Raw genomic sequence first — 25,270 nt, 5'->3', positions numbered from 1 at the left:
TCTCTGAAAACACCCGCTCACTGAGCAGCGGCAGGCAGAAAGCAAACAATGCTGGGAATCATTCCAAAAGGGATGGCGAATGCGACAGAGAATCTCTTATTGCCTCTGTATAAAACCACAGGACGCCCTCAGCTTGAGTACGGCGTGCAGATGAGATCTCTTGGCTTTGGAAAAGGTTCCAAAAAGGGCGACAGGAGTGATCGCTGGTATGGAACGGCCTCCGTATACGGCACGATTAAAAAGACTGGGACTTTTCAGCCTGGAAAAGAGATGAGTAAGCGAGCATATGAGAGAGGTCTATAAACTCAAGAGTGGTGTGGAAAAATGGAATAAGGAAATGTTATTTGCTCCTTTGTAGAACGCAAGAACTAGGGGTCACCCAATAGGCAGCAGATTTAAAACAAACAGAGGAAAGTATTTCTTCACCGGCGAACCCAGGGAACTCCTTGCTAGGGGCTGTGTGAAGGCCTCAGCTGTATGTACAGTCCAAGCAAGAACTACATGAGTTCATGGACAATAGTTTCATCACTGGCTATTAGCCAGGATGGGGAGGGATGCAAAACCATGGTGCCCCTAGCCTGTGTTTGTCAGATACTGAGAATGGGCAACAGAGGAGGGATCACTTTATGATTCCCTGATCTGTTCACTCCCTCTGGGGCACCTGGCTTTGGCCTTGTCAGCAGACAGGACACTGGGCCATATGGACCAATGGTCTGGCCCAGTGTGGCCGGTCTGATGTTCTTATATAACCCACGTGTATCTGCTCCCTTCTGTAACCCACTAGACCCCAGGGTGGACTAAGGCATGACTGTGAGATCTCCGGTTTGAAACTCAATGAGGGGGCAGGATCCCCCCAGACCTCCCTAAAAGACACCCCTACTCTAGACCCCACTCTTCCCCTGGACCTGGAATTGGACCCAGGAGTCCTGGCAGGGTCTCTCTCTCCGCAGAGCTAGGAACAAAGTAGAAAGATTAACTTTTTAAACCTACGCAGTGTCCCTTAAGCGACTTGCCACAAGATGTCAGAGCATGTTAGTATCAGAGCTGAGCGGGTCTAAGTCAGTGGTCCCCAACCTTTAGAGGCTCCTGGGTGCCCGGGGGTGGGACCACTCATGCGCCGGGTGCCCGGGGAGGTGGGGCCACTCACGCGCTGGGTGCCCGGGGGTGGGGCCACGCATCCGGGGGCACGCCAGGGGACGGGGATGCCCTTGCACCCGGCACCAGCATGTGCCCTAGGGCTGGGGCTGGGGCCACCCAAGCACCTTGCGCCCGGGACCGAGGCCGCCCAAGTGCCTTGTGCCGTGGGCCCGGGGCCGGTGCCACCACCTGAACCGCACGCCCGAGTGCCCAGATGTGCCCCGGGGCTGGGGCCACCCGAGCGCCGCGCACCCAGCGCTGGTGCATGTCGTGCGCCTGGGGCCGGTGCCTCCTGTGCGCCGTGCGCCGGGGGCGGGGCCGGCCCAGGTTGTCGGCGGGCACGCACAAATGCCCCAGCGGGCGCCATGGTGCCTGCGGGCACCGCGTTGGAGACCACTGGTCTAAGTTCTTACTTTTATATCGGAATTAGATACAGTGCTCCTGTCGGTTACTTGTTACGGTATCTGCCAGAAATTCAGAGTTTCCCAGTTTCCCAGAATCACGGTTACAGTTGCCACCTGCACAAGAAACACAGAGCACTAGAACTGGAAGGGCCCTCGAGAGGTCGAGTCCAGTCCCCTGCAAATCTGAAAGGGAGCCCCTGAAGCCTTCCTGCACTGCCCTCAGCAGGGGAACCTTGGATTCCCCAGCTGGGAGATGACAAAGCAGCTGGCGTACAGAATGCACTGGGCTGAGCCGCGGGCTGAAGGGCCACAGCAGAGCCGGGGCCAGGAGCTCAGGGCCAATGGCGAAGAGGAGCAGTGGGTAGGAGGGGGCCGGGGCTGGATGGTGGGTAGGTCGGGAGGCAGAGGTGGGAGTTCGGGTTGTCTCTGTGGGCGAGCGACAGGCAGAGGTTGGAGCACGGAGCCCCATCACTACGGGGCCCACCCAGCGCCCCGGCTGGACACCTTGGGCAACAGCCATCAGAGAGCGCCAGCCCCCGCCAGCAGCCCCTGGCCTGTGAACTGTCGGCTGCCGTACGGGAACCCGCCCACATGGTGCCTGCTGGCTGGGCTGCTACTTGCCCCTCCTCCATGGTTCGGGCGCGCTCCCAGAATCTCCCAGGTCTTAGCTGCTAGCACCTCCAGCTGCCAGGAGCGCTGGGCTCTTGCTGGGGGCGGGGGTTGAGTGGGCTCGGGGGGAGGGCTGGAGATGAGGGGCTTGGGGTACAGAAAGGCTGGGGCAGAGGGTGGTGGCTCGGGGGGAAGGCTGTGGCGGTGGCAGCGGGATCTGGGAGGGGATGAGAGGTTTGGGGTACAAGCTCCCCTAATCCTCTCTCACCGTAGCAGCTCCAGGCCAGGAGAGAGGCGCCTCTCTGCCAGCCAAAGCTGGGTTGGGCTGGGGAAGGGGTGCCTCTCTTGCACGGGGGCATGTCTGTACTGCTGGAGATGACAGGGGAGAACTTTAAGACGGTGCCTCTCCCCCAGCGTGGCAGCTCCCTGCTGGAGCCAGGGGGCATCTGTCCCCCCCACTGCAGCAGCTAAATACACAACATCTCTGAGCCCCTATGTGGGGCTTATTAAGCAGCCGTGCAGCCACGCAGCTTGGAGGGAACTTAGGCCCACACTGACCTATAGGAGACCCAGGTTCCCATCAATCTGCTCTGTGATCTTGGTCAATTCCCTCTATCGCTTTATGCCTCTGTCGCCTCACAGCCCTTTGGCTGTGTGGCCTAGCCTGCCAGCGCTGGGGCAATGAATCTCTCTCACAGTCTGTCTGTGCAGCGCTCCGGATGAGGGGCCTCCAAGGCATTACAATCATGACAATCATAAATGGAAAAAGTCGCCCCATGGACTTCCAGGGGCCAGATTCTGGCCTGGCTCAGACGTATTCCCGGTGGAATCAGGAGGTGCCTTGGCGTCGGTGGGACTGGCTGGCTTTGAGCGAGGTGGGTCAGGGCATGAGGAATGGTGGTAGTTGGGTCAGGTGGCTTGCTGTAAAAATCAACCCTAAAAATTGGATCACCCGAGAGCCTAGGAATCCGCTTGCCGGGGGGGAAACAGGTTGTTGTGCGTTGTTACTGAGTCCTCAGCTTTTTACAGGTTGTGAAAAAAAATGTATTTGCTAGTCACTAGATTTTAGTGATTCTCCGTGTCACTTTTTTAGTGATGCTCCCTGTGTCACTTTTTCAAGTGCACACACCCCTCCCCCAAACGTGGGGGTTGATTTTTGAACATGCTTTCAATGTCTACAGCCAACCTGACTCCAATAAATGGCTTCTGGTGGACAGAGGCTCATGTTTTCCTGCATCTCAGATTTCACTTCAGCCTCCTGCTGTGCATAATCAAAGTTAGGAAAAGATGATGAATACTTTAACCACCCCCACCCCCTCAAGACCATGTCCTGGAGTTGGGCAGGGACACATTTCACACTGAGGGTAGAGTGCTGGTCAGTACTGTATGGAGCCAGGCTGCAGCGTATGTGCAAAGGCAGACAACTGAACACATGGACAGCGTTAAACATAAAGTGAATGTTTACCATGGAGCAATGCCGATTCCTTTTTGGGGAGAATTGGGGGGGCGGGTATCACAGAAAACGACTAGCCCTGAGGCTCGCCAGCGAAAGGCAAGTCTCTGCCAACGTGTGCCTAGCTGAGATATACTCACCATAGGCAATAACACTGTGACAGAGTGCGCATGCCTCACACTGGGACAGAAGGGGTTAAAACTGCATGGGTTGAGAATGCCCCGCCCCTCCAGCCAGACTGGGCATGCTCCAAGTGCTGGGGCAGTATAAAAGAGAGCAGCTCGTACAGGGCCCTGGGTTGGGGCGTGGGTCCCCTACCGGGACTGCTGCCCCAACCCCTTAGACACTGGCCATTAGGCCATACTGCCCTGAACCCAAGGGCTGTGTCTAGACTGGCAAGTTTTTCCACAAAATCATCTACTTTTGCGGAAAAACTTGCCAGCTGTCTACACTGGTCGCTTGAATTTCTGGAAAAGCACTGACGATCTCATGTAAGATCGTCAGTGCTTTTCTGGAAATACTATGCTGCTCCCGTTCGGGCAAAAGTCTTTTTCCAAAAGACTTTTGCGCAAAAGGCCAGTGTAGACAGCACAGTACTGTTTTCCGCAAAAAAGCCCCGATGGCGAAAATGGCGATCGGGGCTTTTTTGCGGAAAACTGCGTCTAGATTGGCCAAGGACGCTTTTCCGCAAAAAGTGCCAGTGTAGATGGAGCCAAGGACTATGACTCTGGCCATGAAGCTGTGCTGTCCTGAACCCAAGGGCTACGTGACTGACTCTGGCGATCAGGCTGTGCTGCCTTGTAACTCAAGGGCTACTCATCAGACTTGGGCCACTAGGCCACACTGCCTTGGGGTGACTGATGGATTCAAGTCACCTATGGAACAACAGCAGCGTTAAGTGGTGTCCACACACCTCTAGGCCTTTGCCTGCCCGGGATGGGGTGTGCGTACACTGCGACACTCGGACAACTCAAATACGAGGGCAAATGTTGGCAGTGTAATGGCAACCACTCATGGAATACAGCCCCTGCCAGTTTCAAGCCATGTGCTGGGCAATAACTAAACAACGCATAGCAATCGATTCTCAAAGTCCTTTCTCCACCAGTCAGTGCCTCGGCTGTTGAACATCAGCATGACCCTGTTAAAGCAAGTGGGGCTAACCTGAAGGACCCCAGCAAGGATCTCCACACTGTGGCTTGCATGCATGTAACGTTTAATGTCCAGTGTTGATACTTGTATACAAGCAAACAAGCAGCAACCCCCGCCTGCGATGTGCTGCAGGGTTCGTTACTTCCCCGAGAAAACCAAACTATGGAAATACTCTCATCGGTCACAGCGCAAGACCCTGGTCTGGTAAATATTCCCAGACGAGGGACAGGTGCCTGTAAGATAGAAAGCACCACTCGGTGTTTGAAGGATCAAGGCCTCTTTTTGGTTGACGGTGACACTTCAGGAGTGAAACTAGAACAGTGACTTTGCTGCCCAGAGAACAAAACATCCTCCCGGGTTAGGATTTCAATCCACCACCTTTGCAAGCCCCCCAATCCCGTCCCACTCTTGTGTGGGTGGTTGCCACATCCAGTGATTTCAATGGCAGTTTTATGGCCAGGAAGAACTGGACCCCCTTAGCTACACCTTTTCTAGTCCTGGATCTGAACGGATAGGGTGAAGTTCGCAACAAGCAGGCCCTGGAACCCATGATTGTATCTGATGTTTCCATATGCAGTGCTGTCCGGCTCCTTGCCAGGGCGGAGTGAAAGACCCTTCATGTCGCAGGGAGGAGGTAAAGCTCCCAGCATCTCTCCCCTCCCTCTGGTGGCTGACAATGGGTGGAAAGGGTGTTGTTACAACCTGCCTGCACGGGCAGCTACTAGCTTAAGTGGGTCTCTTGCAGCATCTTTTCCAGGTAGTGAGAGGGGCAGAGCAAGCTGGATACTGCGGGGAGCTGTTGTCACAACCACGGGCTTTTCACCGAGAACCTCGCTCTGGGCTCTGTCGGTCTCTGTGACCCGCCAGAGCATTAGACAGGAGAGTGGGGAGTGGGGAAGACCCAGAGGTCTCTTGACTCTAGCCCAGTAAGGACAAGCACCTAGAAATGGACCCATTGTTTGACTGAGGCCAGTCAGTTTTGCTTGGCAGCTCCTTGATAAGAACATCAGAGCGGCCACAGACCCATCTAGCCCAGTGTCCTGTCTGCCCACTGTGGCCAATGCCAGGTGCCCCTAAAGGAGTGAAGAGAAACAGGTAACCATCAAGTGATCCCTCTCCTGTCACCCAGTTCCAGCCACTGACAAACAGAGGCCAGAGACACCATCCCTACCCACCCTGGCTAATAGCCATTGATGGACCTAACCGCCATGAATCTATCTAGATCTTTTTTTAACCCTGTTAGGCTACATCTAAACTGCTTTCCTCTTCCGGAAGAGGAAATGCAAATGAGGAAAGAGGAAATTCAAATGAAGTGCTGATTAGCATATTCTCACGCTTCAATTGCATATCCTCTTCTGATCTTTTTTTGGAAGAGGTTTTAAAAAAAAGTAGTCTAGATGGGGGTTTTCACGCAAGAAAAACCCCTTCTTTCTAAAAAAAAAAAAGAGGTTTACAGGGTTCTTTCGAAAAAGGGGATTTTTGTGTGAAAAACCCCATCTAGACTGCCTTTAAAAAAACTCTTCCAAAAAAAGGATCAGATGAGGATATGCAAATGAAGCATGAGAATATGCTAATTAGTGCTTCATTTGAATTTCCTCTTTCCTCATTTTCATTTCCTTTTTTGGAAGAGGAAAGCAGTCTAGATGTAGCCAGGTTGACAGTACACCACATCAGCTCAGAGGGGGGTACAATTGTGTAGTCTCAGTGTGACACATTCATGGGTCCACACCAGAGAGGAATAAGCCCAGTTGTTCCCCAGTGGGAAATAGCAGCGTTTTTCTGATCCCCGCAGGTAGTTGGCAATCAAAGCAATGAGTCACTCAAGCAAGATCCTGCTTTGAGCGGCCAAGTTTCATCCTCCGTCAGGGACAGGCAAGGTCCCCTTTGCAAATAGTTCCTCAAAACACGTCCCCTGTCCACTTACAATGCCGCCGTGCCTTGTCTGGATCGAGCTTTGTCGGCTGCGTCAATCCCATCTGAACAGAAGTCACCATGGCAGACGAGAAGGTGATGCAGAGGTGGGACCATCCATGGTGCAGATGAATTGAAACTCTGGGCCCGTCCCATAAGCATTCCAATCACCGAACTGTCCTGGGAACTAGCTAGATTCCCGTGCATGGAGCACTCACAGAATCAGCCCAAAACACCCCTCTTGGTAATACGGACTGCAGAGTTCACACAAAGTCTGCTCCCGGGCCTCCGTGCACGCAACAAAGCATGGATCTTACACTGCAGGGCTACGTCTACATTGGCCCCTTTTCCGGAAGGGGCATGGTAATTTTTGAAATCGCAATAGGGAAATGCGCGGGGGATTTAAATATCCCCCGCGGCATTTAAATAAAAATGTCCGCCGCTTTTTTCCAGCTTTTAGAAAAGCCGGAAAAGAGCGTCTACACTGGCCCCGATCCTCCGGAAAAAGCGCCCTTTGAAGTAGGAATAAGATCCTCCGGAAAAGGGGGCTTTTTCCGGAGGATCGGGGCCAGTGTAGACGCTCTTTTCCAGCTTTTCTAAAAGCCGGAAAAAAGCGGCGGACATTTTTATTTAAATGCCGCGGGGGATATTTAAATCCCCTGCGCATTTCCCTATTGCGATTTCAAAAATTACCATGCCCCTTCCGGAAAAGGGGCCAATGTAGACGAGCCCCAGGAGGCAAAACATAAAGCACCAATAAAAGCCAATGAGTCAAAGACCATAAAGAATGTTCCTCCCTTTGAACGGCATGTTGTGCTTTGCAAAGGTGCCTATTGAAATGGGGAAGGCTGTTTTGTACGGTACATCCTGGAAGCAATTAGATCATTGCATACACAAAAAGGAAGCAGCATTCATTGAAGAGGTGCGTTGGCTCCCGCATGAGTGCCGAGAGCAATGCCAGATGGGGAGGCGGTTTTACAAGTTGGAGGTCGTTGTGCTGTGGTTTTTTCTGATCCGTCAGGATAAACGTCACTTCTTCCTTGGGCTAAAGACGATACCAAGTAAATCCGGTTGATGCCATTCGCGTAAAGTAATGGGTCTCTTGAGGTATGTCTAGACTACATGGGTTTTTTGAAAAAGCTTCACCTGCGTCCACACTCCAATCGCGTTCTTTCGAAATGAAATCGAAAGAACGCAGGGGAGGGTTTCGACATTGGTAAACCTCCAATTACAAGGAAGAACACCTTTTCTGAAAGAGCTCCTTCGAAAAAAGGCATGTGTGGACGCAGAACATGGACATTTTTCGAAAGAGGCAGCAATCAAAAGAAGCACAGGCACCCTGTGAATAGCAATCAGGGCTTTATTTCGAGAGAGCGTCCATGCAGACTGGGCGCTCTCTTTCAAAAAAGCAGATGGCTTTTTCGATCCGGTTTTGAGGTGTGGATGCTCTTTCAAAAGAAGCGTCTTCAAAAGAGTTTTTTCAAAAAAAGCTTCTTCCGAAAGAAGCTTGCAGTCTAGACGTACCTTTGGTGAAGAAGGATTTCAGACATACCATTCCACAGGAGGGTTTTGAAGGAACGGGTTCCATTCTATGAAGTCGCTGGGATGCGTTGAGTCAGTTCAGCCTCCAGAAAACAACAAGTGTCTGGACGGTTTTGTCGCTCAGCCCCAACCTGGGAGAACATCGATTAGAAATGGAAGACTCTCTGTTCAGTCACCCAACCCATTAGGGAGCCAGGTTAGAATTGTTCCTACTCTAGACTAGCAGTTTTCAAACTTTTTTTCTCAAGACCCAGTTGAAGAAAATTGTTGATGCCGCGACCCAACATCATTTGACTGGAGTGTGGGCTCCGGGGTGGGGCTGAGGATGGGAGCTTGGAGCTGCAGGAAGGGGCTCTGGCTTGGGGGGGGTCAGGAGGGACTTACCTTGAGCGGCTCCCGGGCAGCGATGCAGCAGGGGTGCTAAGGCAGCTGCCTGCCTCTCCTGGCACCGCAGACCGTGCTGTGCCTCAGAACCAGCCAGCAGCAGGTTCCCAGCCCATGGGAGCGCGAGCTAGTGCTCAGGGCAGGGGCAGTGCGTGGAGCCCTGTGCGCTCTCCCCTCCCCCCACCCAGAAGCCGGGCCTGCTGCTGCCCACTTCTGGGGTGCAGCGCAGTCTGTGGTGCAGGACAGGCAGGGAGCTGCCCTAGCCTGCTGCTCACCTGATCCCCCTGCAACAACAAGCCCCAGCGCCCAACATCCCACGCCCCAGTGCTGGGGTGCGCCCCGTTGTTTGATCACATTAGTCACTGTGGCTTTGCCCTCTCCCAAGGAGCAAGGGTGAAATCCTGCCCCACTGAAACCAGCGAGCAAACTCCTATTGGCTTCTCTGGGGCCGTGACTTCACCCCAGATGTCGAGCCCAATGGCAGCGCAGTCCTCGTTTTAATCTCATGCTCGGTCTCTCTGCTTCACCTGCCAAGAGCTGAGCCAAGGATCCAGCGTTACTCTCTGGAGTTGGCTGCCCAACAGCCAGAGTTATAAAAGCTTTTCGGTGCCTAGAGATGCAGATTGGCGCCTATGAGGGTTTTCAAAGCTCCTAGGCAGCTTCAGCGCCCACAGCCAGCTCCTCCAAGATGTAAGTCCCACTGGGATTTAGGTGCCTACCTGCTTTTGAGGACATGGGCCCGAGCCGCCATTGAGAGCAAAGGGGAGTTGGAGGCCTTACTTGTCCATCTCACTAGCACCGACGCATCTTTACACACGTCCCTCCCTTTGTGAACCTGGCCCCAAATAATTTCTTTGAGGAACAGTTTTCAACAGACATTTATCGGGGATGATCTAGACCAGCGTTTCTTAAAGTGTGTTCCATGGCAGCCGGAAGCGCTTTTTTTTTGTTTTCTCAACAATTTTCCCTGACTTTTTTTTTTTTTTGCTCAATAATAAGTCCTTGGTGTTCCTCGTTAAAAAAAATATTAGTTGGTGTTCCTCGATCTTAAAAAGTTTAAGAAACACTAATCTAGACGGTGCTTGGTCCTGCCATGAGGGGCAGGGGGCTGGACTTGAGGATCTCCTGAGGTCCCTTCCAGTTCTAATGTTCGATGATTAACAGCTGACTGAATGCCTCCAAAAGTTACTACTTTCATTCATTGCTCAACAAAAATCAAATAATGTATCTGCTAAATATTATTTGACTAGCTGTTCTTCATACCCCCTTCTCCACCTTTCCAGCCCTCTGTGTTCCCGTTGGCTCGTTGAGGGTACCGATTAGGGGCTACCAGGCCATACCTCCACCCTACAGTCAGTCAAGCTCCGATGTTCAGCTTCAGACAGTTGGAAAACCCAAGCGTTGGATCAGCCCTGCATCTTCCAAACCCGCCCTCTCTTCTCCTGTAGGAACGCTTTACTGTGCAATAGGGTTCCAGACCTTTTTTGGACTTCTAGACAATGACATGGTGTTTCCAGACCTGCCAAGCCTTGGTGAGTCTGACTTGGTCTCTGTAGTAATGGGTGCTGGTCCTGCTTTGGGCAGGGGGTTGGACTAGATGACCTCTTGAGGTCTCTTCCAACCCTAGCCTTCTAGGACTCTATGGAAGGCAGGTTTGAAATATCCCATCATCTCCTGATAAGGGCAATTAAAAAAATGTTTAAAATCTTTCTGGGATGTGTTTGGAAATCTTGAGAGCCCCAATTCCTCCCTCGCTTGCTCCTAGTGGGCGAGAAGATATATACTGATGGAGCCAGAGCCGTGCACCGCCCTCATGTTGCACACTGGCTGCCCTTTGGCATCAATCAGAATGCCATACACAGCTGGACAGGAGGCAGGGCATTGCCTTAGGCGCATTCACTCACTCGCTGCCCCGTGTGGATCCTCTGATGAGCGATCAGGCTTGTCTTCTGGCTGAAGCTCTTCCCGCAGTGGGCGCACTGGAAGGGCCGCTCTCCGGTGTGGATCCGCTCGTGCGACACAAGCTCGCACTTCTGGCTGAAGCTCTTTCCGCAGTGGGCACACTGGAAGGGCCGCTCCCCAGTGTGGATCCGTTCGTGTTTCACCAGGTTGGCACGTTGGCTGAAGCTCTTCCCACACTGGGCACAGGGGAAGGGGCTCTCCCCAGTGTGAATGCGCCCATGCTTCACGAGGTTCGACTTCTGGCTGAAGATCTTCCCACACTGGGCACAGGTGTAGGGGCTCTCCCCAGTGTGGGTGATCTGGTGAGCCACCAGCTCGTACCTCTGGGAGAAGCTTCTCTCACACTGGTCGCACTGGTAAGGCCGCTCCCCTGTGTGCACGCGCTGGTGTTTCACCAGGTTGGATTTTCGCACAAAGCTCTTGCTGCAGTCGGCGCATGAGTAGGGCCGCTCTCCTGTGTGCAGGCGCTGATGGGAGATAAGCTCATAAGTGCGGGAGAACCGTTTGCCGCACTGGGCACACTGGTGGGGCCGCTCGCCCGTGTGGGTGCTCTGGTGCGAGGCCACACCTGACTTGTGCCGGAACCGCTTCCCGCACTGGGCACACTCATGGGGCCGCTCACCAGTGTGGGTCTTCCGGTGCGAGAGCAGACCTGACTTGTGCCCGAAGCGCTTCCCGCAGGCCTCGCACTGGTGCGGACGCTCCCCTGTGTGAGTCCTGTGGTGCGACACCAGGCCGGATTTGTGCACAAAGCTCTTCCCACACTGGGCGCACTGGAAGGGCTTCTCGCCCGTGTGGATCTTCTGGTGCTTGGCCAGGTTGGACTTGCGGATGAAGCTCTTCCCGCACACTGTGCATTGGTAGGGGCGCTCACCGGTGTGGATCCGCTGGTGGAGGGTCAGGTTGATGTGCTGGGTGAAGCCCTTCCCACACTCCCCGCACTGGTAGGGCCGCTCGCCAGTGTGGATTCTCTGGTGGATGGTCAGGTTCACATGCTGGCTGAAGCTTTTCCCACAGGAAGCACAGGTATAGGGCCTCTCCCCCGTGTGGGTCCGGCGGTGCTGAACAAGCTCGGACCTCCACGTGAAGCTTTTCCAGCACTCGTCGCACTTGTGCGGTCTCACCCTTTTCTTAGGTGCCTGTTTTCCACGGGGCTGCAGGCAGCAGCTGTTCCCTCTTCCGCCTTCAACCGCCAGCCCACCATAGCCATGTTTGGAACTGCTGCGCTCTGGGACGCGGCTGCTCGGACTGCTGCTGTTCTTTGCCTTCTCTGAGCCACTGGCCGCGCCGTCTCCAGATGGAAACTCGGGGGCTTCTGACTTTTCTGCACATTCCTCCCCGTTTTTCCTCTCGCTTCTCTGCTTAGGCCAGTCCCCTGCTGGGTTGAGAAAAGAATCCAGGTGTTATTTACTGAGAGGATGGTGGTAAAGAGTCCTAGTTTATAAGGCCAGAAAGGACCATTCCAATCTTAGCCTGACCTCCTACAGATCACAAGCCAGAGAATTACACCCAGTGATTTCCACATCCCCACCCAAACTTCTGGCCCCGCTAACGTGCGGTTTTAGCGGGACGTCCAGTCTTCATTTAAAGCCTTCAAATGATAGCGAAGTGATCACATGCCTAGGTCAGTGATAGAAATGTAGCCATGTTAGTCTGGTGTAGCTGAAGCAAAATGCAGGACTATGTAGCACTTTAAAGACTAACAAGATGGTTTATTAGGTGATGAGCTTTCGTGGGCCAGACCCACTTCCTCAGATCAAATAGTGGATTTCGTGGGCCAGATCCACTTCCTCAGATCAAATTTCTTCCACTATTTGATCTGAGGAAGTGGGTCTGGCCCACAAAAGCTCATCACCTAATAAACCATCTTGTTAGTCTTTAAAGTGCTACATTGTCCTGTTTTTTGTTTCATGCCTAGGTCAGTTATAGTTAATTACCCCGCTTGTTACAAAATGCACGATTTATTCTCATCTGAATCTCTCTTGGGCCCCTGGTCCCATGTCTGGAACTGCCCCGGCCCTGAGCCTCCCACCCCCCAGGTGCACTATAGGGAGAATGAAGCCAGATCCACTTCCTCAGATCACGAAAGCTCGTCACCTGTTAAACCTTCTTGTTAGTCTTTCAAGTGTTACAGTTTTTCCTTATGTTTTAGCAAGATCAGACTAACACAGCTACCTCTCTACTACTATAGGGAGAATGCTGCACCCCACCTCACCCCACTCCCCATTTGTTTGGGAACATTGCTGGCTCTTCCCCTTCCTCGGGGGATGAGGGGAAAGTGCACAGTTCGCTGCATTCCTCACTCTGGCGGGGGGGGGGGGGGCACAAGGAGCATACCAACTTAGAGCTGCCCCAGCCAAGGCACATGCACCCTTCCTCTAGCTGTGCCTGCTGGAGCTGCAGCAGCCATGGACAGGCGCTTCTGATCTGGCCCAAGCTGCCGCGTTGAGAGAGGTTTGGGGTAGTCCTCTCTCCCTGGGGCAGCCTGCAGCCTGACCCCTCACCCCTCAGCCCCACCCCAGAGCAATGACTGAAATGACACCGGGACATTTTCATTTTATTTTCCAAAAAACAAACATTATCTGAGTTAAGGACCCGAGCAATGCCGGGCAAATCTTCCAGTAGTAAATAAGACCAGACTAACAATGACCCCGGGATTTCGATGATCCTACTGCACCGGTAAAACACGGGTTGATCCTTACCCAGAGAATTTAGATTTGCATAATTCTCCCTCATCACCTCCTGGTACAGCTCCTTCTGCCAGTCCACCAGCAGGTCCCACTCCTCCTGGGAGAAATAAATGGCGACATCTTCGAACGTCACCGGGGCCTGCAATAACAAGCATCGCATCCTCAGCACCTGCTGCTTCAGTGACTGCTCGTCCCCAGCAGCAGTGCGTGGAGGGGTGGAGTTCCTGCCCTGCCTTCCGACTCCTCAGCCCTTCCTTGTGCTGAAAAGGCCTCCCATAGCAGTGCCACTGGGGCATGCAATTTGTGTGCCATTCCCCGCTTTCCTCAGACCATAAGACACCCAGAAACTAAAACCGAACCTAACATCAAACCCAGCCAACCTCTCCTCCAGCGTCGCCACTGTCTCCTTCATTTCCATGTATAACGCACCCCGCTGCACCGCCAGTCCAAGCCAAACCTCAGTGGCGGTGTCCAAACCAGTTCCAATTAGTGGTACGATTAAGATTTCGTGGCATTTAAGGTTCCCTTCATCTGCTTCCACTACTGCTACCGATTTCCCGACAGCCATGACTGCTGTGAGTTCATCCAAATAAAAGCAACAACATTGGTTCTGGCATGGCTGGTTCTTTATTCGCCCTGGCTGCTTATTGCTCTTAGTTCCACCAGACTCCAGCTGCCTACCAGGTTTTTTTTATTCTTAATATTCCTTCCATGGATGAAAGGCAGCGTAATCTAGTGGCTAGACCACTGGACTAAAAGGGAAGATTTGGATTCTATTCCTGGTGGCCGGGTGCTTGACTTTGGGCAAAACACCTCCCTTCTGTTTCCCCTCCCACCCACTGCCTAATTAGACTGTAATCTCAGGGTGGAGGGGACTATCTCTTACCATGTCTGCACAGCACCCAACACAGTGGGACTCAGATCTTGACTGCAGCCTCTAGGTGACTGTCAATGTCTAGCCACACACAGCGATTGCTAGAATCCTTGTGACTGCACCACAATCTACCTTCTTCCTTTCTGCACTGGCCTCGGGGATCACTTCTGGATTTCTGTTGTGTTAGAATGCCTGTCCTCTGGAGCAACTGCTTTGTGAATATTCTGGTTTTTTGCATGCATCCAAGCCGATCCTCTACAGCCTCGGCAATCACGTTTCTTTGGTTATTTTCTTACCGATGGCCAGATTTACACAGCAAGTCATTTCAGAGCCCTTGTTAATTTCATCCCCAGCATTCACTCCTGGCCTGACCTTTGCCTACAGTGTTTGTTTGTTACCCCAAATCACCGCAGTTTTCAAAATCCTTCTTATTCCTCTTAGCGCCTGGGACGGGATTTTACCCACGTGGGCCCAGGACGTACCAAAGTGCAGGAGGGGCAGGAATTTCCCCCTCTGCTTGGCATGAGAGGTGCTAGGAAACAGCTAGACCCAGGCAATATATTTGGGCAAATAGTGAATTTTCTGGAAAAGGCATTTTTAGGGCACTGTGAATTTGGGTTGAATGCAATGACTAGTTTGGACAACACCAAACTCATTTTAAAACCAAACCCAAAACCATAATATAATAATAGTTAACATTCCTGTGGTGGGAAGAACACCTTAGCAGCCCAACACTGTGGCACTGAATTTCAAAAGGGGGAACTATGCAAAAATGAGGAGGCTAGTTAAACAGAAATTAAAAGGTACAGTGACTAAAGTAAAATCCGTGCAAGCTGCATGGACACTTTTCAAAGACACCATAATAGAGGCTCAGCTTAAATGCGTACCCCCAAATTAAAAAAACATATAAGAACTAAAAAAGAGCCACCATGGCTTAACCACCAGGTAAAAGAAGCAGCGAGAGATAAAAAGACATCTTTTAAAAAGTGGAAGTCAGATCCTAGTGAGGTAAATAGAAAGGAGCATAAACACTGTCAAATTAAGTGTAAAAATGTAATAAGAAAAGCTAAAAAGGAGTTTGAAGAACAGCTAGTCAAAAACTCCAAAGGTAATAACAAAATGTTTTGTAAGTACAGGCAGTCCCCGGGTTACGTACAAGATAGGGACTGTAGGTTTGTTCTTAAGTTGAATTTGTATGTAAGTCGGAGCTGGTACATATTGTAGGGGATACTCTAGCCAAACATTTCTCCAGAGCTCAGTTTTATTCTCCCACACCTCACTTCCCTCAGTCCTTTATTCTCAAGCTGAGGTGTCTGCTGAGAAAAGCCGCTCCCCATCTCCCTGGTCTGCTGGGGGGAAGCAGCTAGTGCGGGGTTGCCTCACCCCATTTGTAAGTAGGGATCCGATGTAAGTCGGATCCATGTAACCCGGGGACTGCCTGTACATCAGAAACAGGAAGCCTGCTAAGCAACCAGTGGGGCCCCTGGACGATCAAGATACAAAAGAAGCACTTAAAGATGATAATCATAGAATCATAGAACCATAGAGCTGGAAAAGACCTCAGAAGGTCATCAAGTCCAGCCCCCTGCTCTAGGCAGGACCAATCCCAACTAAAGTCATTGTGAAAAACTAAATGAATTCTTTGCTTCAGTCTTCACGGCTGAAGATGTTAGGGAGATTCCCAAACCTGACCCGTCCTTTGTAGCTGACAAATCTGAGGACTTGTCTCACATTGAAGTGTGAGGTTTTGGAATTAATTGATAAACTTAACAGTAACAAGTCACTAGGACCGGATGGCATTCACCCTAGAATTCTGAAAGAACTCAAATGTGAAATTGCGGAACTTTTAAATATGGTTTGTAACCTATCCTTTACATCAGCTTCTGTAACCAACGACTGGAAGATAGCTAATGTAACGCCATTTTTTAAAAAGGTCTCTAGAGGCGATCCTGGCAATTACAGACCGGTAAGTCTAACATCAGTACCGGGCAAATTAGTTGAAACGATAGTAAAGAATAAAATTGTAAGACACATAGAAGAACATAATTTGTTGGGCAAAAGTCAAGATGGTTTCTGTAAAGGGAAATCATGTCTTACTAATCTATTAGAGTTCTTTGAAGGGGTCAACAAACATGTGGACAAGGGGGATCCAGTAGATACAGTGTATTTAGATTTCCAGAAAGCCTTTGACAAGGTCCCTCACCAAAGGCTCTTATGTAAATTAAGTTGTCGTGGGATAAGAGGAAAGATCCTTTCATGGACTGAGAACTGGTTAAAAGACAGGAAGCAAAGGGTAGAAATAAATGGTAAATTTTCAGAATGGACAGGGGTAACTAGTGGTGTTCCCCAAGGGTCAGTCCTAGGACCAATCCTATTCAACATATTCATAAATGATCTGTAAAAACAGTGAGGTGGCAAAGTTTGCAGACTGCTCAAGGTAGTAAAGACCAAAACAGACTGTGAAGCACTTCAAAAAGATCTCACCAAACTAAGTGACTGGGCAACAAAATGGCATATGAAGTTTAATATGGATAAATGTAAAGTAATGCACATTGGGAAAAAATAATCCCAACTATACACATAATATGATGGGGGCTAATTTAGCTACAACTAATCAGAAAAGAGATCTTGGAGTCATCGTGGATAGTTCTTTGAAGACGTCCATGCAGTGTGCAGCGGCAGTCAAAAAAGCAAACAGGATGTTAGAAATCATTTAAAAAGTAATAGAAAATAAGATGAAGAATATCTTATTGCCCTTATATAAATCCATGGTATGCCCACATCTGGAATACTGCATACAGATGTGGTCTCCTCATCTCAAAAAAGATATACTGGCATTAGAAAAGGTTCAGAGAAGGGCAATTAAAATGATGAGGGGTTTGGAACGGGTCCCATATGAGGAGAGATTAAAGGGACTTGGACTTTTCAGCTTGGAAAAGAGGAGACTAAGGGGGGATATGATAGAGGTCTATAAAATCATGAGCAGTGTGGAGAAAGTGAATAAGGAAAAGTTATTTACTTGTTCCCATAAAATAAGAACTAGGGGCCACCAAATGAAATGAATGGGCAGCAGGTTTAAAACAAATAAAAGGAAGTTCTTCTTCACACAGCGCATAGTCAATCTGTGGAACTCCTTGCCTGAGGAGGTTGTGAAGGCTAGGCCTACAACAGGGTTTAAAAGAGAACTAGATAAATTCATGGAGATTAAGTCCATAAATGGCTATTAGCCAGGATGGGTAAGGAATGGTGTCCCCAGCCTCTATTTGTTAGAAGGTGGAGATGGATGGCAGGAGAGAGATCTCTTGATCATTACCTGTTCAATTCACTCCCACTGGGGCACCTGGCATTGGCCACTGTCGGCAGACAGGATACTGGGCTGGATGGACCTTTGGTCAGACCATGTTCCAATGCAGTATGCTTATAAATTGTATTGCGTCTCCCTCTAGTGGCCAGTGTGCATAGAGGATAATAGCCTACCATTGCTACCAACTAATGGAGCTACCCCCTCGGCTCAAGGAGTGGCATCTGTTGTTTTGATTCTGAAGCACCTAAGTGCAAATCCTGCTGGGAACTTTGGGCCCGTTCCATTATTTGTCCCTTAAGAAGTTGTCCCATAGACAGGCATAGGCACAAACAATCCCCCACCAAGAGTCGAGCTCTTCTCCCCCGCCTCCTCCATAGGCAAGAAGAAAGTTACTGTTACTTTGGTTATAAAGCTGGGCCCACAGCTCAGAGGCTGTAGTCACAGGAACCATAACGGCCTGTAGCCAGGCAGGCTGTGTGCATCAGGTACCAACTCCAGGCATTGCCTTGGAGCCAATGGGAATCGCACCGGGCTGTCAGGAACACACACACACAAAACACACATGCATGCTGAGACACATAGACAATCCTACCTGAGCCAAGTCCCCGGCAGACATTTTCTCTCTCTCTCACACACACACACACACACACACACACACACTGTCTTACCTGAGCCAGACACACACACACGGTCCTATGGCATCATGCTGACAGTAAGTCACACTCACATACACAACACAGACACACACATACTGTCCTATGCCCCCCGCAGGCATTTTCTCACACACATACACACACACAAAATACACACAGACACACAGACACTGTCCTACCTGAGCCAAGGCCCCTATGGGCATTTTCCACACACACACAAAATACACACAGACACACACAACACAGGCACACACACACTGTCCTACCTGAGCCCAGGGCCCGGCAGGCATTTTCTCTCTCTCTCTCTCACACACACACAATCATACACACACACACACACAGACACACACACATTGTCCTACCTGAGCCGAGGCCCCGTTGGCATTTTTTCCCCTCTCTCACACACACACACAAAATACACACACACACACATACTGTCCTACCTGAGCAGAGGCCCCCCGCGGGCATTTTCTCTCTCTCTCTCTCACACACACACACACACACAAAATACACACAGAGAGACACACACACACACAAAATACACACAGACACACGGACACACACACACACACTGTCCTACCTGAGCCGGGGCCCCTGGATGATCAAGATACAAAAGGAGCACAAAATACACACAGAGACACATACACACACACACACACACAAAATACACACAGACACTGTCCTACCTGAGCAGAGGCCCCCGCGGGTATTTTCTCTCTCTCTCTTTCTCACACACACACACACACACACACACACAAAATACACACACACACACAAACAGACACACACACACACACACACACACACACACACTGTCCTACCTGAGCCGGGGGCCCCCCGGGCATCGTCCTGGCTGCTGGCGGGCCGGGACAGTCTGGGGGCGGTGCCCGGGCCCCAGTGGGGACTCCCCCGGCTCCGCCCGGCGCGGGGCTGGCGCTGGGGCCGGAGCGGGGCGGGGAGGCGGCGGCGGCCGCAGACAAAGGCTGCGAGCGGGGAGCGGGGAGGGGAGGGAGCCGCTCGCTCGGCCGCAGCCAGGGCGGGGGAGCGCGGAGCGCGGAGCGGGACCTGCGCGCAGGGCGGAGGGAGCCCCGGGCGGCCCGCGGGCTCGCTCTGTCCGCCGGCTGGCCGGGTCCGAGCACCTCCCAGCCGGGCCCCGGCACCTCCCAGCCCCGCTGTCCCCGCCGCATGTGGGTCTGGGCTGAGCACAGTATGTTAGGGGGGATGGGACCGCAGCCATGGCAGGGCCAGGCACCACCGAGCTACAGCATCCCTGACAGGTGAACGTTTATCCCAAACTCTGCGGCCTGCTCTTTGTAGTAAGTGAACCACCAGCCACCGGGCTGAGAGCTGGAAACTTACACACACACTTGGGGCTGAGAGCTGGAGACACACACAGCTGGGACTGAGAGCTGGAGACCCACTCTTACACACAGACACACACACCTGAGGCTGAGCTGAACATGAACACACACACACACCACTGGGGCTGAGAGCTGGAGACACACACACACCTGGGGCGAGAACTGGAGACACACAGCTGGGACTGAGAGCTGGAGACTTACACACACACACCTGGGGCTCAGAGCTGGACACACACACATACCTAGGGCTGAGAGCTGAGGACACACACACACACCTAGGGATGAGAGCTGGACAGACAGACAGACACACACACACAGAGCTGGGGCTGACAACCCGCCCCATCTGAAAATAAGGGCTTGAAAGCACTTTGCCGGTTCTCACAATTATCCTAGTTGGGGTTACTCCCCAGCCCTGGGCACAGTTAAATGGGATAAACCAGGTTCCACTGTAAATTTGTGTTAAAAAATCAGCTGGAGGAGGGGTAGGTTGTGTGGGCTGAAACTGACACAGGTGCTGTCGGTAACATCTAGCAACAGAGGCTTTTGTTTTTCCATAAAATGTACAAAAGATGCAAATTCTGCAGTTTTGCCGTGGGAAACGGTTTCTTAGGGTCCCTGCTGACCACCCAGTTTATCCTCTTCAGGGGTAGCCTTCAGGCTGGGCCTGCGGTGCCAGGACAGGGGCGAAGCTGGGCTCCTGTTGGGTCCCTCACAATGGTCGGGCAAACCCTAAAGCGTTCCCAGTCCCTGACACCATGTCACTATGCCACAACATGCCTCTCTCCCTCTCAGTGCTGGCATGATTATTTGCCAGGCCTAGTTCGAATATCCGGAGCGGGGCGGGGCCTAGACACATATACCAGGTGACGAAGAAAACAAATCCAAATTCACAATAAAACTTGAATTAAAACCACGTACCGCCACATTAACATCATTAACACGCTCAAAAGTGTCAAAACGGCCATTAACCCACCATGTATGACGCATGAGCCTCTCCCTCTATTTTACACGCGTAAGCATTACAGACCGCCTTCTGGCACTTGGCTTAAAATGGACAAGTGTATTTCCACCTTCTTTGTATGTGTTGTAAGGAAATGCCACCCAGGAAATTAAAAGCAGCTGTCAAGCTATTTTTCCAAAGGGGGGAGAAGGTATTTGATATGAGATTTTGATTAACAGGGAGGAACCGGTTGAGAATCGGAAGGTGGAAGGTGGCATGGGTGAAAGTGACCACAAACTACTCTAGTTCATTATTCGAAAGGCAAGAAGGGAGCAGGAGCCACAGAATAAAGGCAATGGGCTTCAGAAAATCCGGCTTCAATAAACTCGGGGCACCTGAAAATCCACAAGGAATTGAATGAAAAGAGGAAACGTGGGCAATTGCTACGAATGACGATAAAAGGACAGCACAAGCATGCTGGGACAAAACTAGAAAGGCCCAGGCATGAAACAAGATGCAACTCACAAGGGATGTCAAGGCAATACAAAGAGGTTCTATAAATACATCAGAAGAAAGCCAAGGACAAAGGAATGTACAAGTCCATTATTGAACAGGTACACAGAGCTAATGGCATGGAAGGAAAATGTATCAGCTGACACACATAAAACTTGCTTCCGTCTTCACTAAAAGGGTCAATTGTGACCAGATGTTTAACACAATGAATATTAATTATCACAGAGAAGGAAAACAGGCCAGACTACAAAAAAGCAGGTTAAAGACTATTGAGCTCCATTCGATGGATTCAAGTTGGCAGAGCTTGAGTAAATTCACCCTAAGGTACTTACGGAAGTATGTGAAGCAATCACTGGCCCATTAGTGATTATCCTTGAGAAGTGGTGGAGGATGGGCAAAGTTCAAAAAGAGCACCTGTCTTTAAAGGGGTGGAAAGGAAAATCGAGGGAACAAAAGGCAGCCAGACTAACTTTGATCTCCAGAAAGATGCTGGAAACATATGATTAAATAACGTATACATGTCTAGAGGATAATAAGCTTTCATCTGCAAACACTTGGAAGATAATAAGGTGATAGGGAACAGCCAGCATAGATTTGTAAAGAATAAATCATGTCAGACCAATCTGATAGCTTTCTTTGATAGGATAACGAGTCTTGTGGATAAGGGAGAAGTGGTGGACGTGGTATACCTAGACTTTAGTAAGGCTTTTGATATGGTCTTGCATGATATTCTTATCAATAAACTAGGCAAGTTCCACTTAGATGGGGCTACTATAAGGTGGGTGCATAACTGGCTGGATAACTGTTCTCAGAGAGTACTTATTAAAGGTTCACAATCCTGCTGGAAAGGTATAACAAGTGGGGTTTCACAGGGGTCTGTTTTGGGACCGGTTCTGTTCAATATTTTCATCAACAAATTAAATATTGGCATAGAGAGTACGCTTATTAAGTTTGCAGATGATACCAAGCTCGGAGGGTTGCAACTGCTTTGGAGGATAGGGTCATAATTCAAAGTGATCTGGACAAATTGGAGAAATGGTCTGAGGTAAACAGGATGAAGTTTAATAAGGACGAATACAAAGAGCTCCACTTAGGAAGGAACAATCAGTTTCACACATAGGCTGTGTCTAGACTGCACCCCTTTTGCGGAAAAGGGATGCAGATTAGACACAGCGCAATTGCAAATGAAGCAGGGATTTAAATCTCCCCCGCTTCATTTGCATGAACATGGCTGCCGCTTTTTTCCGGCTCGGGGCTTTGCCGGCAAAAAGCGCCAGTCTAGACGGGGATCTTTTGGAAAATAAAGCCTTTTCCGAAAGATCCCTTATTCCTCTTAAAATCAGGAATAAGGGATCTTTCGGAAAAGGCTTTATTTTCCAAAAGATCCCCATCTAGACTGGCGCTTTTTGCTGGCAAGGCCCCGAGCCGGAAAAAAGCGGCAGCCATGTTCATGCAAATGAAGCGGGGGAGATTTAAATCCCCGCTTCATTTGCAATTGCGCTGTGTCTAATCTGCATCCCTTTTCCGCAAAAGGGGTGCAGTCTAGACACAGCCATACAGAATGGGAAGCGACTGTCTAGGAAAGAGTCCTACAGAAAGGGATCTAGGGGCCATAGTGGACCACAAGCTAAATATGAGTCAACAGTGTGACACTGTTACAAAAAAAGCAAACATGATTCTATAATGCATTAACAGGTGTGTTGTGAGCAGAAGATGAGAAGTCATTCTTCCACTCTACTCTGCGCTGATTAGGCCACAGTTGGAGTATTGTGTCTAGTTCTGGGCTCCACATTTCAAGAAAGATGTGGAGAAATTGGAGAAGATCCAGAGAAGAGCAACAAGAATGATTAAAAGTCTAGAGAACATGGCCTATGAAGGAAGACTGAAAGAACCAGGCTAGCTTAGTTTGGAAAAGAGACGATTGAGAGGGGACATGATAGCAGTTTTCAGGTATCTAACAGAGTGTCATAAGGAGGAGAGAGAAAAATTGTTCTTCCTGGACTCTGAAGATAGAACAAGAAGCAATAGACTAAGGGTACGTCTAGACTACATGCCTCTGGTGACAGAGGCATGTAGATTAGGCTACCCGACAGAGTAAAATGAAGCGACGATTTAAATAATCGCCGCTTCATTTAAATTTACATGGCTGCCGCATTGAGCCGACAAACAGCTGATCAGCTGTTTGTCGGCTCAGCGCGATAGTCTGGACGCTCCCCTGCTGACATCAAAGGGAGTTGTCGACAACCCAGGTATGCCTCCTGGGATGAGGCATACCTGGGTTATCGACAACTCCCTTTGATGTCGGCAGGGAAGCGTCCAGACCATCGCGCTGAGCCGACAAACAGCTGATCAGCTGTTTGTCGGCTCAACGCGGCAGCCATGTAAATTTAAATGAAGCGGCGATTATTTAAATCGCCGCTTCATTTTACTCTGTCGGGTAGCCTAATCTACATGCCTCTGTCGCCAGAGGCATGTAGTCTAGACGTACCCTTAAACTGCAGCAAGGGAGGTTTAGGTTGGACATCAGGAAAAAGTTCATAACTGTCAGGGTGGTTAAACACTGGAATAAGTTGCCTAGGGAGATTCTGGAATCTCCATCTCTGGAGATATTTAAGAATTGGTTAGATAAATGTCTATCAGGTATGGTCTACTCTAGACAATATGAAGGCAGGGGACTGGACTCGATGACCTCTCGAGGTTCCTTCCAGTCCTAGTATTCTATGATTCTTACACATTCCCAGATCTTTCCTTTCTCTGGAGGTGTTAGACTGGATTGCCATCTGCCTTGGCATGTGAGGATGTCTCCATGCACTTCCTAGCTTCCAGCTGGCCCTGCTGCTTAGCCAAAGAACCAGGCCTCAGACTGTCATGGTGAAAAAAGGCCCATGCACAGGCAGACTTGTGATTTGGATTCTTTGATTTATACTTCTGAAACCCCTCAGTCCTCAGCCACACTCACCTGTGTGCCAGGGCTCTGGATGGTTTTAACATGAAAGGAGACCCTGAGTACCGCAGGGGTGATTTTGGATACTTGGGGATTGTCTCTCCACCCCCTTGCTGCAGTACCTTGCTTTTAAAGGACTATACAATGTTGGTGCCTCCACCTGGCTGGCCCTGTACACAATTAATGCTGCACTTTGGGAGCCTTCAGGAACCAACTTATCCCAATACTAATCTGGATCTAACTCCAAACAACCATTATAACCAAGTATCAGAAGGGTAGCCATGTTAGTCTGGATCTGCAAAAGTGACAAGGAGTCCTGTAGCACCTTATAGACTAATGGATGTATTGGAGCATAAGCTGTCGTGGGCAATGACCCACTTTGTCAGATGCATGTAGTGGAAATTTCCAGAGGCAGGTATAAACATATAGGCCAGAATAAGGCTAGAGATAACAAGGTTAATTCAGCCAGGGAGGCTGAGGCCCAATTCTAGCAGCTGATCTGGAGGTGTGAACACCAAGGCTGCGTCTAGACTGGCAAGTTTTTCCGCAAAAGCGGAAAAAGTCTGTAGACAGACTTGCCAGCTGTCTACACTGGCCGCTTTGAATTTGCGCAAGAACACTGACGATCTAATGTAAGATTGTCAGTGTTCTTCCGCAAATACAATGACTCTCCCGTTCGGGAAAAAGCTGTCTTGCGCAAATGCTTTTGCGCAAGAGGGCCAGTGTAGACAACTGAGAACCGTTTTGCACAAAAAAGCCGTGATGGCGAAAATGGCGATCGGGGCTTTCTTGCGCAAAACCGTGTCTAGATTGACACGGACGCTTTTCCACAAAAAGTGCTTTTGCGCAAAAGCGTCCATGCCAATCTAGACGCTCTTTTCCACAAATGCTTTTAACGGAAAAAAATTTCCATTAAAAGCATTTGCAGAAAATCATGCCAGTCTAGACGCAGCCCAGGAGAGGAGAAACTGCTTTTGTAGTTGGCTAGCCATTCACAGTCTTTGTTTAATCCTAAACTAATGGTGTCAAATTTGCTGATGGTGTCAAATTTCATGGTCTTTGCCCAGGAAAACTTATGCTCCAATACATCTGTTAGTCTATAAGGTGCCACAGGACTCCTTGTCCCCATTATAATTAATGTACAGCTAATGGATTACACTAGAATTAACCCACCTTCACTGAACCACGTACAGTCACAGGGTTTAAGTGTATATCTACCCAGCAAAGTTATTTCGAAATAACTTTACTAGCATCTACACAGCCAAACCGCTATTTCAAAATTAATTCAAAATAATGTAGCACTTATGTCAAATTTGGTAAACCTCATTCCACAAGGAATAATGCCAAATTTGAAATAGCTATTTCAAACTAAGTACTGTGTAGACACTTATATAGAAATAGGGAACCTCCAACCTTCCCAGGGTGGCCACTCCGTCCTCA

At 50.1% G+C, this 25,270-nt stretch overlaps 1 protein-coding gene across 1 annotated transcript in view; it reads right to left on the bottom strand.

Annotated features, from left to right (window-relative positions):
* Positions 1 to 19,031, bottom strand: part of LOC102456504 (uncharacterized) — a 34,008-nt gene extending 14,977 nt beyond the window's left edge. Inside the window, exons 1-4 of the mRNA XM_089776024.1 lie at positions 18,894 to 19,031; positions 13,254 to 13,380; positions 10,479 to 11,929; positions 7,643 to 7,708 (exon numbers count right to left, since the gene is read on the bottom strand). Coding sequence (XP_089632150.1) covers positions 7,643 to 7,708; positions 10,479 to 11,929; positions 13,254 to 13,380; positions 18,894 to 18,917 — 1,668 coding nt within the window. The 5' untranslated portion in view covers positions 18,918 to 19,031. The remainder of the gene's footprint in view (positions 1 to 7,642; positions 7,709 to 10,478; positions 11,930 to 13,253; positions 13,381 to 18,893) is intronic.
* Between the last annotated feature and the right edge of the window lie 6,239 nt (positions 19,032 to 25,270).

The sequence above is a fragment of the Pelodiscus sinensis genome, chromosome 2 (assembly GCF_052426305.1).
Source record: "Pelodiscus sinensis isolate ZL-2025 chromosome 2, ASM5242630v1, whole genome shotgun sequence".
Lineage (NCBI taxonomy): Eukaryota > Metazoa > Chordata > Testudines > Trionychidae > Pelodiscus > Pelodiscus sinensis.
The sequence above is the reverse complement of the archived record's forward strand: the minus strand, read 5'-3'. Positions and strand labels throughout refer to the sequence as shown.